Source organism: Simochromis diagramma, unplaced genomic scaffold (assembly GCF_900408965.1).
Source record: "Simochromis diagramma unplaced genomic scaffold, fSimDia1.1 OVJJ01000254.1, whole genome shotgun sequence".
Classification (NCBI taxonomy): Eukaryota; Metazoa; Chordata; class Actinopteri; order Cichliformes; family Cichlidae; genus Simochromis; species Simochromis diagramma.
In genome coordinates this window covers 13,424-27,835 of record NW_024387056.1, presented here as the reverse complement: position 1 = coordinate 27,835, position 14,412 = coordinate 13,424, and the positions used below count along the sequence as shown (strand labels likewise).

The following is a 14,412-nucleotide window of genomic DNA, read 5'->3' as shown; positions in this document are numbered from 1 at the left end:
TGAAGTGTACCTCTGGTGCAAATTACTGACCTCTGTCATCATTTTAGGTGGGGGAACTTGCACAATCGGTGGCTGACTAAATACTTTTTTGCCCCACTGTAAATGGCCCAACCTGTATAGAAGCAGCAGGTATGCCACATGTAAAGCTGCCACTTTGTATTTTTGGTCAGCCATGCTAGCAGGTATGCTGTAAAAATGCTTTGTAGGGTTCAGAATGCATCATAAATGGTTTTGATTAAACAGTTAATTGTTTTAAAAATCTGCTGTAGGGAGACTATTAATAATAAATTAGTTAATTTTAAAGAAGTTTAAAAATGAACTAAATGTCATGACCGGGCAGCCAAGCACAGGTAAGTGGACCAAAATGCAGACACCACACGGAGGCTCGGAGCGAACAATTTATTTGGCACTCAAAAGTGGCACGCAATGAAAGAGGTGAATGAAACAAAACACTACACGTGAACTAAGGGCGAGAGGGAAAACACGTGACCTCTGAATATAAACTACCTACTAAACTAACGCAAAGCTTCATGTTAAGGTACTAAGAATCTATAACGAAATACACACTGTGACTGGCAAGAACTAGAAGACAAACTATTACTAGGGATGCTGTGAATTTAAACAAAGCTATGAAACACGAGGCTTGCCTAGAACAATCTCCACAATAATTGTCGAAACAAGAAAACAAGAATCACACCGCGTGTGCAGCAGCAAAGTCCAAAGGCAATAGTCTCTTTAGCTGGCTGGGAAAAAAACAGCCTGGGCACAATACTTGGTATTTTCCGGAGCAGGCACACAAGGTACAGGATTACAGCGTTTCTCTCTGAGTCATTGTCTGGGTAGAAGGTGAGGCTTGGAGGGGTATAGAGGTCCGGGAGAGGCTAAACCAGTTCGTCTACTCTCACTGTGAAGTGTTGGGCAGGGAGGCAGGCAGGTGAGTAGCGCCGAGAATAGAAAACAAGCCAGCGACGGGAAGAAGAGAGTTTGCTGACAACAAGATCCAATCCTCTGAGAAGGTGGGTTAGCTGACATTCCGGCAAAGAATGTTTGAGAACGCTGGTCTTAAGAGCCTGCCAGCTAATTACACACAGGTGCCATAAACTAGGGGTGTGGTGACTCTGCCCAGTGATGGATTTACTGGCACGCAGGAAAACCCAGCACTCACCCGGACGATGACACTAAATTTGCATAATCATCCATTAGCTATAGCAAGTCAGATTTTATGATACGAAGAATGATCTTTTTCTTCTTAAATCATTTCACATGCCTCAAGACTTTGTGCTAATCTAGAATAATATATTAAAGGTCCTCTTCTATAGAGAGATCTAATCTTAGTTAGGGTCAGAGGGAGATACATACAGAGGTCTGTCTAAAAAAAGTTTTAAGCACTTCCTTCTTTATCAGATATTCTCACCATACCTGAGAGTGTCCAGATCTTTTTGTCCGTCTGAAAGAATTCCCAAGTCACCTGGATGATTGTGACTCACATCCACTTCTCTCAGAGTGGAGGAGTTGGAGCTGAGAGCTGAAACCAGAGAAATACCGCCTTCTCCTGTGATCAAACAACCTGACAGACTGCAGACAAACACACACACACAAACACACACACATATATATATTTAGTAGTTTTCTTTTGTTTGTTTGTTTTTTTCCTGAAAGAATGCCATTCATCTATAGACTCTTTCCAGAAGAAGGCCCAGCAGAGGTTGTACTTCTGGCTAATCTAAAATCTCTTTGGAAATTCTGTTGTTTCTGTTTATTCTGTTTTCTAGTGTCAGGAAAAACCTGAAGATAGAGTTAGAAAATTCTAAATACTAGCCTAATAATTTCCAGTGTACAATGTGGACTCTGCAGTCCAACAGACAATAGCTTTACTCCTGAATCCTGCAGGTTATTGTTACTCAAGTCAAGCTCTCTCAGGCGAGGGGCCTCTGAGCTGAGAAGTGAAGAAAGAGCTTCACAGCTTTTCTCTGACAGGTTGCAGATGCTCAGTCTAGAAAAAAATGTACAAAAGCACACTGCTTTAAAAAGGCATACATGGTGCAGTGAAATGATCAGCAAATTAGCAGTATTTATGCAATTTATGTAGAAGCAAGGCAGTTCACTATCATTTAGACTATAACGAAAAGATAAAACAACACATGGACATATTGTCACAGAGTTATATACTCTCCATGTTACCTATGCTAATGCTACTTATTACTTATTATGACCTCAAAGTTTCCAGTTTCCAGTGTGGACTCTCCACTTTAGCACACATAAGCGTTACTCCGGAGTCCCGCAGGTTGTTATTACTCAGGTCCAGCTCTGTCAGACTAGAGGACTGTGAGCTGAGAACTTCAGACAGAGCTTCACAGCACCTCAGTGAAAGGTTACAGCCACTCAGACTAAAAAAAAGATACATGGTGCATTTATAAAAGACAACATTAGGCAGTATTTACATGTTGTTCAAGAAGTTAAAGAAGTCAGAAATGTAGCAGTCTATTGTGACTTAAGGTGAAATACTGAAACTACAAAGATGCAAAAACATGAAAATGACATTGACTTAATTTTTTTTCAGTTCTTATTGATTACATTTATCAGTTAAGAAAATGAGAATGTTGATTGATCTGACCTGAAAGTTTCCACTTTACACTGTGGGCATTTCATTCCAATAGAGAGAAGCTTTACACCTGAATCCTGCAGGTTGTTGTTACTCAGGTCCAACCCTCTCAGACTAGAATGTACTGAGCTGAGAATTGAGGTCACAGTTTCACAGCTTCTCTCTGAAAGGTTACAGCCGCTTAGTCTGTGGAAAAAATCATAATAAGGAAAATATGAACAGAAAGTCAAAACTTTATTAATTTTGCAGCAGATTATTGATTATTTCTGTAAATTTATAAACTGGAATCGCATCTGTAACCGTAAGGTCGCCGGTTTGATCCCTGGGCTCTCTGTCCTGGTCGTTGTGTCCCTGGGCAAGACACTTTACCCTACTTGCCTACTGGTGTTGGCCAGAGGGGCCGATGGCGCGATATGGCAGCCTCGCTTCTGTCAGTCTGCCCCAGGGCAGCTGTGGCTACAACTGTAGCTTGCCTCCACCAGTGTATGAATGTGAGAGTGAATGAATAGTGGTATTGTAAAGCGCTTTGGGTGCCTTGAAAAGCGCTATATAAATGCAATCCATTATTATTATTATTATTATTAAACATCAAAATATTGTCTTTCTGACCTGAGAGTTACCACTTTACAATGTGGAGAAATCATTCCAACAGACAGCACCCTCATTCCTGAATCGTGTAGGCTGTTATAACTCAAGTCCAACTCTCTCAGCTTAGAGGACTGCGAGCTGAGAATTGAGGACAGAACTTCACAGCTTCCTTCTGATATGTTACAGACCCTTAGTCTGAAAAATTATGAAGATGAAAACAAGATGAAAAAAAAGTAATATTGGTGTTCAAGTGTATTCATGTTGTAGTAAGATTTAACAGATTTGACAATATTTTACACTGGCATTCTTATTGATTTGTGTTAACAACACAGAAATGTGTTAGCACACTATGATTTAGATTGAAATACTACAAATGCAAAGCTAAAATGACACATAGATGAAATTAACTCAATTCATTATTTATGTCAGCTGGTGAATAAGAGACTATCACTTGATATGACCTGAGAGTTTCCAGTTTCCAGTACTGACTTTCAGCACACAGAATTTTCATTCCTGAATCTTGCAGGCTGTTATTACTCAGGTCAACCTCTCTCAGACTAGACAGCTGTGAACTGAGAAATGAGGACAGAGCTTCACAGCTTCTTTCTGAGATGTTACATCCACTTAGTCTGAAAAAATTTAAACACAGGAAAAACTTACTGGTTATCTTTGTCAACTGATTAAAAAACACAGACACAAAAAATAAACAAACAAAAAACCATAAAACGAGAATGTCACCTGAGAGTTTCCAGTTTCCAGTTTGGACTATTCACTCCAGCAGATAGAAGCTTTACTCCTGAATCCTGTAGGTCATTGTTACTCAGATCCAACTCTCTCAGACTGGAGGACTTTGAACTGAAAACTGAGGACAGAGCTTCACAGCTTCTCTCTGAGAGGTTACAGCCACTCAGTCTGGAAATAAAAAAAAAAAGTAAAAACATAGTACACACTAGCTGACAGTTCTTGCAAGCAAGAAACAAAACAAACAAACAAAAAAACCCATGATAACCACTTTCCTGTTGGTGTAAAAACAAATCACATAAACCAAACAAAACCTTATATGGCAACCCAGGGCATTTGGTTACTTAGGAAGAGAGGAAAGTTGTGGGAGTGACAACAGTGAGTTTTGGGATGTGAGAGATCACGTTTAGCATATTTTTGAGTGCATAGTTAGTTTGTAGTGTAGTTGGTAAGTGTTATAGTCATGTTCTTTCCTTTGTTTTGTTTGACAAAACAATGAGGGGACTACTGAATGTCACAGTTCCTGCCAAAAGCCGCAAAAGGCAGATTTAAATGCAAATGCTGTCTCCAGCTGGAAACACGACGAGTGATATACCTCTTGTGTGCATTCCCCCTCTGTCTTCTGCTGGACAGGAAATTTTTCTTCTACTGCCATTTTATGGGGTTTTTTGTGTGTTAATACAGTAAGTCAACAAAAGATATGTGAGGTTGTGCCGAAAATAAGAATACCAAATAAGTCAAGGTAAACAGTTTTTAAAGGAGAAATTCAAAAGTAGTGAAAGATGAACACTTCTACCATCTATTTCAGAGGGCTGATTACATATTTACTTACAAAGCTTTTTTGGAGGTTTTGACCACTGGCAGCAGTCTCAGAAGAGCCTCTTCTGAAGCAGAATATTTCTTTAGGTCAAACACATCCACATCTTCTTCTGATGACAGTAAGATGAAGACCAGAGCTGACCACTGAGCAGGAGAAAGTTTATCTGTAGAGAGACTTCCTGAACTCAGGGACTGTTGGATCTCCTCCACTAGAGAACAATCATTCAGTTCATTCAGACAGTGGAACAGATTGATGCTTTTCTCAGCAGACAGATCCTTTCTAATTTTCTTCTTGATATACTGTACTGTTTCCTGATTGGTCTGTGAGCTACTTCGTTTCTGTGTCCACAGACCTTGTAGCAGACGCTGATTAGTCTGCAGTGAAAGACCCAAGAGGAAACGGAGGAACAAGTCCAGGTGTCCATTTGGACTCTGTAAGGCCTTGTTCACAGCACTCTGGTGGAGATATTTTAAATTCTTTTTCCCTAGTGACAATCTAGACCATTTTGAGGTTGCTTTTTGTTCTTCCAGCAGGTTGACACAAGAGCTGATAAAGGTTAGATGGACATGAAGAGCAGCCAGAAACTCCTGAATGCTCAGATGGACAAAGCAGAACACCTTGTCCTGGTACAGTCCTCTTTCCTCTTTAAAGATCTGTGTGAACACTCCTGAGCACACTGAGGCTGCTCTGATATCAGTGTCACATTCTGCCAGGTCTGACTCATAGAAGATCAGGTCACTTTTCTGTAGCTGCTCAAAAGCCAGTTTTCCCAGTAACTCAACCATCGTCCTGCTCTCTGGACTCCAGTGTGGATCCATCTCAGCTCCTCCATCATATTTGACATTCTTCACTTTTGCTTGGACCACCAGGAAGTGGATGTACATCTCAGTCAGGGTCACAGGAATCTGTCCTCCCTCCCTGGTTTTCAGCATGTCCTCCAGAACTGTAGCAGTGATCCAGCAGAAGACTGGGATGTGGCACATGATGTAGAGACTTCGTGATGTCTTGATGTGGGAAATGATCCTACTGGTCTGCTCCTCATCAGTGAATCTCTTCCTGAAGTACTCCTCCTTCTGTGTGTCAGTGAACCCTCGGACCTCTGTCACCCTTTCAACACACTTAGAAGGGATCTGATAGGCTGCTGCAGGTCTTGTGGTTATCCAGACATGAGCAGAGGGAAGCAGGATCCCTCTGATGAGGTTTGTCAGCAGCACATCCACTGAGGTGGACTGTGTGACATCAGTCACAGTCTCAGTTTTTTGAAAGTTCAGAGGAAGTCGACACTCATCCAGCCCATCAAAGATGAACACAACCTGGAAGTCATCAAAGATTCCTGCTTCTTTGGTTTCAGTAAAGAAGTGATGAACAAGTTCCACCAAGCTGAACTTTTTCTTTTTCAGCAAATTCAGCTCTCTGAATGTGAAAGGAAACATGAAGTGGATATCTTGGTTGACTTTGTCTTCAGCCCAGTCTAGAGTGAATTTCTGTGTTAAAACAGTTTTTTCCAATGCCAGACACTCCCATTGTCAGCACTGTTCTGATTGGTTTATCTCTTCCAGGTGATGCTTTAAATATGTCTTCTTGTCTGATTGTTGTTTCTGGTCTGTCTGGTTTCCTGGATGCCGTTTCAATCTGTCTGACCTCATGTTCATCATTGACTTCTGCAGTCCCTCCCTCTGTGATGTAGAGCTCTGTGTAGATCTGACTCAGAAGGGTTGGGTTTCCTGCTTTAGCGATCCCCTCAAATACAGACTGGAATTTCTCCTTCAGCCTAGCCTTCAGTTTGGGCTGACATTTTTGAAGAACTTCTAAATGAATAAACAGCAGATAACAACACTGTCTGTTATGGAGCACTTTACATAAATAATTCAACAACTCAAAACAACACAAAACCCCCCAGACTATGAGACTATAAGTTTCTGGACACATTGTCAGTTGGATTGCTGACTGTGAGTGCTCCTGGTTTCATCTTGTTTCTGAATTATTACTGGCCAGTTATTTGCAGATGAGTAGCTGAAACATTCTGAGATTTAGAAATAGTTTGTATCCTCAGCCTAATTTTTGCCTCACTAGTTTCATAACAAAATTCAGTGAATCACTTTTTCCTTTTTTTTCCTGTTTGTTTGTTTGTTTGTTTTGGTAAGGGGCTTAACACTTTTGTAAGCAATATCATTTGGTTATAACAAATATCCCACAAAAATGACATAAGGAGTTTCCTCCTCTCCTCAGAAAACCATGAAACTGATCAACTTGTGTTGCAGGGGAATATCTTTCCAAAACCCTGGCCTTAACACAATTGAAAATCTGTTATGGTCAGGCCAGTACCAGGAAACCAAATAATTTATTTAAACTTTACCTAGCCAAAAGCGTGTTGATACCAACCACAAGTGTCTGGTTAAGCTACAACATGCTTATGGATATTTAACCAAATATCAGTGGGGATTATTGGATATTTTGATCCTGTATGTATACTTTCAGCTTGTGTGGATCAGAGGCAATCCAAATTAAATTCAAACTTGTCCACTCAATTCTTGTTTTATAAATTAATTAAATTGTATAGTATGCAATTATTCCACCCTGAAAAAGAACACCTCAAATAACTCATTTGAAAGCTCAACATTTCCATGCTATCCATTACCAATGATCAGCGCACGTAAAGTTTTGACCACAACTGTAGTTTGTCTATGTTTAATTATCATGTTGTTGTAATTTTTTAGCATATAAACCACCAGACATCATGCCATCATCCAAGGAAATTCAGAAACAAATGAGAAACAAAGTACTTAAGATCTCTCATTCTAGAAATGGTTATAAAATCATTTCTACAGCTGTAGGACTCCAGCAAATGACAGTGACAGCTATTATCCACAAATGGCCGGCTGACCAAAATAACCCAAAGAGCGCAGCAATAACTCATCCAACAGGTCACACAATATCCAAAGAATGCAAGCCTCTCTTAACGTTAAAAAATGGCCTGCATGGCAAGATGAAAAAACTTTGTTTTTTCTCATTTTTGCCAGAAGACTTTTGGGTAAATACTCTGGGGGACTGACAAGACAAAAGTTTAATTTTTGGAAGGAATGTCATCAAAATCTGGTATAAAAGTAACACAGAATTTCAGAAAAGGAACATCATACCAACAGTAAAATATGGTGGTGATAGTGTGACTCTCTGGAGCAGTTTTGCTGGCTCAGGAACTGGAAGGTTTGCTGTCATAAATGGAACCATGAATTATTTTCATCTGTTCTTGACCTCAAGTTGATGCACACTTGGGTTCTGCAGCAGGACAATGGTCCAAAACATACCACCAAGTCTACCTCTGAATGGCTTAAGAAAAACAAAATGAAGACTTTGAAGTGGCCTAGTTGAAGTCCTGACCTTCAACCAACGATCTCACACTTGGACCCATCAGATCAAAAGCACAGATTTAGAGTTGTGTCTGCTACTGAAACTCTGTGTGGGATCTATTTCTGAGGCTGGTGACTCAGATGAATTTATCCTCAGCAGCACAGGTGACTCTTGGTCTCCCTTTCCTGGAGCGGTCCTCATTTGAGCCAGTCTTGTCATAGCCCTTGACAGTTTTTGCGACTGTACTCAGGACACATTCAATGTTATATCAATTCTCTGAACTGACTGACCTTCACTTCTTAATGTAATGATGGACTGTCATTTCTCTTCACTTAGCTGATTGGTTCTTGCCAAAGTATGAATTCTAACAGTTGTCAAAAAAGGCTGTCAGCTGTGTACCAACCTGACCTCTGCAACACCACAATTGACAGTCCCAACCCCATTAAGAAGGCAAGAAATACTGACTACATCATAAAGCTGAGGCCAAGAGTTTGTAGCGCTGTCAACAAAGCAAGGGGTGGCTACTTTGAGGAATCTAAAACATAAGACATAGAATTCTTTATCAATTTTTTCTTTTCTATATAATTCCAGATATCTTGTTTCATGTATTTGATGTCTTCAGTATGTATGTACAATGTAGAAAATAGTAAAAAAAAAAAAGACAAACATTGAACGAGAAGATGTATCTAACCTTTGATGATGTTTTGGAGTTGTAGGCGCAGCTTAACTATAGCTGATGTTGACCTTCTAAATTAATGCACACTGAGGCTACAACGTGCCCTCGCTTACCACTGATCCCTTACACAAACCACTGAATGCTTACCTTGTGATGAAAGTGATAAATATGCCTGGGCTGAGGAATTTCCTGTTGGAGGATAGTATACATTGAGAGGAAATCTATACTTTAAGACAATATAAACAGGTTATTTTTCCTCAAACATAATTTGCAGAGGAAAGATACAAAGTCACACTAACAGTGTGAACTAAGGAGTTTTCACATCTCTTTTTAAACTTACCTTTATTCATTTTCTTTAAAGTTGTCCTTGCTACTTCAATGACATGGTCAGTAGTATATGTCTGCACCATTAAATCTACAGTTTTCAGTCTGTCTGCGTTCTCCAGATGGCACTTTTTGATGGATGGAAAATCACCTTTTGTTGCATTCTGAAGGTACCAGTGGAAATGCTTTAGCTCCACCTCTCCCAGATTCTCCAGAATGTGCAGTAGCTGCTCCTTAACAGATATTTCCATCTTTGAGATATAAGAATACAAAAAGAGAAATACACAGAATTGTTGATATTACAAAGCAGCTGCAAGTCTCTTTTGACTTAAAAATTATGTATGGTCAGTTACATTAATCATAAATGGCCTGCATTTGTATAGCGCTTTACTAGTCCCTAAGGACTCCAAAGCGCTTTACACATTCAGTCATCCACCCATTCACACACACATTCACACACTGGTGATGGCAAGCTACATTGTAGCCACAGCCGCCCTGGGGCGCACTGACAGAGGCGAGGCTGCCGGACACTGGCGCCACCGGGCCCTCTGACCGCCACCGGGCCCTCTGACCACCACCAGTAGGCACCGGGGGAAGTGTCTTGCCCAAGGACACAACGTGTCTTGCCCAAGGACACAACGACAGTTCGTCTTGTAACCTTCCATTTACAAGACGAACTGCTAACTCTTGAGCCACAATCGCCCCCAATAAGACCAATCTTGAAAAACCTGTTGAATTTAACGTAGCCATTAGAGAACTTTCATTTAAAAAATCCATTCTTGAGTTAAGTACACCATCTTTTTCAGATGAAAATCAAATATGTGGAAAAAAAATTACCAAGTAATAAACTAGAAATGCAAGTGATAGCATGAATTTTAGGAAAGGAACAGTTGGTCTTCTAAACGATTTGTATAAAAAAAATGTTAAAGGAAATTGTTAGCTGTTAACTGACAGAGACATTGCAAGAAGTATTTTGCAATTATTACTCAAATAACTTGTAAATTCAGTGAAACCTTACAACATGTGGTTTTAAAGCTTGTTGGTAAGGTTGTAATTTAATGATCCCCGTGGGGAAATTACTCTCTCAGGATTTGACCCATTAACTCAGTGAAGCAGTGGGCAGCAGGCACACCAGGGAGCAGTGTGCAGGGACGGTACCTTGCTTAGAGGTACCGCAGGGTAGCCGTTCAGTGGATTCGAACCCCCGAACTTCCAATCATGGGGCGACCACTCTACCTACTGAGCTATCCCTGCACCTAAAGAAGGGTTACCCTGTGTCACCACTGCTGATTACACGGCAATCAAAGCTGGACAACAGCTGTACAGTCACATGGATAAATCTGTGAAGTGAGACAAGAGTGGGACAGGCTAAGCATAAGATATTTATGTACACAGTTCCAAAAATCATTCTAGTTCTGTTACATCAGTGGTTCCCAACCATGGACCGGTACCGGTCCATGAGTCGTTTGGTACCAGACCACAAGGGTGTGAAATTCATGGTTTTCATGGTTTTTCTCGTTATTTTTTTGATTGTTTTTATCGTTAACTCGGTCTCCCTGGGTCTGGGTGTATTATGAATAAATCTTTTTTTTTGGTACAGGTACTGCTTTTATTTTGTTGTATTTATCTGCGACACCTTAATTAAGTTAGTTAATACTTTTTTTTCTAGATAGATTTCAATATACACTGTCAAACCAAAAAATATCTCTCAAGTTGCATTAAGTGGGCAAATATTAGGTAGATTATTAATATACTGAGCATCATTTTAATTTAAGATTTTAAACTGGAGGTATTCCAAACCTATTGTTAATAAATCATAACTATAATAATGTAATAACTAGAATGCCTATGTAGTTTCAAATCTATAGAATGAGATATTTGTTATGGATTAGTCAAAAAGCTGGCTGCAGAATGACTGGCCTTTGCAGTAATAAGGATAACCTATAAGTTAACAAATATATAATAATAGATTCACTTATCTTGCATTAAGTGAGCAGTGAAGCTGGGGAACTATGGTGCAGTTTTAGCTCATTTCCTATTTGTTATCTATTTGCTATGTCACAAGTAAAAAAAATCTGTCTTGCAAATTTTGTTATTTATACTAAAGTGGCATTAGGAAATATAACACTTTTGAAAACTGAATTGAATTTATTTGTTATACTAAAAAATAAAGGCTAAGTGGATAGCATTTTCGATTACATCTCAGTAATAATAATCAGTAATATGAGCTATGTTCCCTCCTGGGGGACGTAGTTACCTTACTGGTAACACTTAAGGGCATGTTAGAAAGAGGTCACTTACCTTTTCTCTTAAGACGTGTCATGGCCAAAATAATATCAAGATATGAAAGGATGAAGAGACTCTGTATTTTCAGGAGCTCAGAAGAAACTCAAGTTATCTCTGTGACCACTTGTTTTATACCCTACTCCTCAATAGTCTGTGTGACATCAGAGCACATAGCAACAGCTTAGCAACCACCTTTCCTGTTTTCACCACATATATGGGACAAACACTGAACCACTAATAGACATGTGACTGTGACAACAGGAAGTGCACTAGTTTGATGAAACTGTTTCTTCTCCTAAATTAAGCAGATATATAGAGAGAAATGTTCTCACTGTTATTTGGTCTACTTATTTAGATGTGAATGATCTGATTCTAACCAAGAAAGCATCCTGTCTTTCTCCACAACATGTCACAACACGAACAATAAAGAAAAAGTCAATAATCACTGACACTTATTATTCCTAAATATACTTGAAAATTCAAAAAGTACCAAGTGAATAAGAGTTACGATCACACACTCAAATAAGAATTATAGATGACTAAGAAGTCTTTTTTAAATATATAAGTTAAAAAATATTGTTTAAACTCTTAACACTGTTTAACAGGAAATGTGGTCAGTGATACGAAGACCATGTCACATGTGCATATCTGTTTATGGTTGGTGAAATGAGTGTATTAATGGGACCTTGAAAAAACATGGCATGGGAACATGGCAGAAAAAGCTGTTTCTCAGACTGTTTCTGTGAGTTTTGATGATGATCCACCTCCTAAGACCACCAGGTACCAGAACAGCTTCTTCCCCACAGCTGTCAGACTCCTGAACTCTGCCTCCTGACATCTGACCCACGTTAACACATGGACTGAACATACACACACCCACAATGGACAACTGTACCCTCAAACACACAATAATAACATGGACTGAACCACCACTCACAACCACTAGCACTTTATATAGCCTCTGTAGGAATTATATCTCACTTATCTTAACTGCACTACTGTATAGCTCTGTGTAAATAATCATTCTGTACATTCGATAATTTTTAACCCTACAACTGTTTACAACTTGCATAGTTCCCATTTCTGTATAGCTGTATATCTCAGATTTCTGTAAAGTTATTTATTTCATATTCTGTATAGTTTTTCATATTTATATCCTGTTCATAGCCTGTTCATAGCTTGTACTCACTACAGCCTGTACATACTTATAGTTATAGAATATTCACAACATACTTCATACCGTGTACATTATAACATACCATAATAGACCCATTTCTGTAATATACTCACATATCTATATTATTGCTAATATATATTGTAATATATCTATATCACTAAAGCACTTCTGGATGGATGCAAACTGCATTTCGTTGCCCTGTACCTGTGCATGTGCAATGACAATAAAGTTGAATTCTATTCTATTCTATTCTATTCTACAACCCGAACTCTTCCATGGCATGCATTTTTAATTTCTCTTTGTTATTTAGGCTGATTGGGACCCAATGAATGTAAAAACAAAGAATTACCGGGGTTTTTTTAAACCTGATTTTTGTTTCTAAGAAAAATGAGAGCCACTTATGAGGATATTCGTTTAAAATTCTGATAGAACAGTGGCAGTATAATGTCCTCATAAGTGGATATCAGGCCCTTGTAGAGCAAAATTTAGTATTTTGGTCTAAATAACCCAAAATGTGATGTCCACATATATGGACGCAAGGTCCTAGGAGGTTAAAATTATTGCTGACCTAGTAATCCACTGAGTCACATTTAACATGCATTGCATGTTGTTCCTCTCACAGCTGTACAGCAGGTGTACCAAAGGGTAGCACAGGCGGTGAGGTTGCTCTCAATTTCTTAACAGACTGTGTGATCTTGATTCTTGTTCAGCTTTTTTCCATGTGGCGGGGTGTGGTTGGTTTCGCAGCTGCAGCAAGGCAGACACACCTGAGTGATCACACCACACCTGCAACCTGTGACTTCAAGATGTTAACAGCTGCCTTATGATTTAAGTTAATGTTGTTGATACTCTGAAGTTGGTGTCAAAATAATCCACCAAGAGTACCTTTCTCTATCTGTCTCTCTGTCTCTCCCTCTCTCTCAGGAATTTGATCAACTCTATGTTATTCATAACCTGAGATTCAAACTCACATCTGACCTTTGTCATTGCTTAAGCATTTTATGTTGCTTTGCCTGTGTTGCTCTTTTTTAGCTCCAATATTTTTCTGCTCATTAATCCTGACCCTGTTAACATCTGATACTATATCCATTCATTTTGTATTTTGCTTAATGCAGAGGAGCAGAAATTGGGTTTATAAACACTCATCTCTCTTTTTTCTGTGTGTGTGTGTGTGCGTGCGCGCGTGTGTGTGTGCAATGCTGCGTGTGCTATATGTGAGCGTGTGTTTGTGCATGTGTGCTCGCAGAAGGAAGGCCATGGCAGGAGCTTTTTTTGAATGCATTTCCAATCAGCTTTTTTACAACAAGTGTAGTTCATACAGTGGAATAAATGTATTCTTTCCGATACTTTACAAATATGAAACTAAAGATTTTGCGTTCATGCACATTGTGAAACAAGAATCTCAATATTTGTGTCACAATGATTTCTATAAAAACATGTTGTTTACGGGGATAATGTGACAAATCTTTTGTGGGTCCTATTAACCCTTTAAGACCTACCATAGAACCAAGTCCGCCAGAGCTTATATTATATTTTTACATGCTGTAGTGCCATTTTTGGGAGCATTTCAAGTTGCTATACATCAATACAACCATTACAGCCTAAATTTTAATAATATGCATGCATTAAGTGCATAGTAATTACATAAATTACAAAAAAAGTGCAATAAACTACAAAAAATTTAAAATCGTTTTTGTTTTTTAACATATATTTCTAGTTAGAGAAATTTAAGAGGCTTATCCCTCAAAACTGTAAATACAAAAAAGTTGCACAAAATAGTTTCCCACCACAGGAAATTTATTTTGAGTGTCTTCATAGTTTTATTTTTGAAATACACCAATTTTTATATA

At 38.9% G+C, this 14,412-nt stretch overlaps 1 protein-coding gene across 1 annotated transcript; it reads right to left on the bottom strand.

The window, feature by feature from the left end:
- Positions 1-1,584: 1,584 nt before the first annotated feature.
- On the bottom strand, positions 1,585-11,560 carry LOC120741895 (NACHT, LRR and PYD domains-containing protein 3-like). The gene is given in 11 exon segments (XM_040044999.1): positions 1,585-1,993; positions 2,214-2,387; positions 2,615-2,788; positions 3,212-3,385; positions 3,652-3,819; positions 3,929-4,102; positions 4,764-6,253; positions 6,255-6,559; positions 8,923-8,964; positions 9,116-9,350; positions 11,401-11,560. Coding segments are annotated over 10 exon segments (3,132 nt in total). The 5' UTR covers positions 11,401-11,560; the 3' UTR covers positions 1,585-1,797.
- Between the last annotated feature and the right edge of the window lie 2,852 nt (positions 11,561-14,412).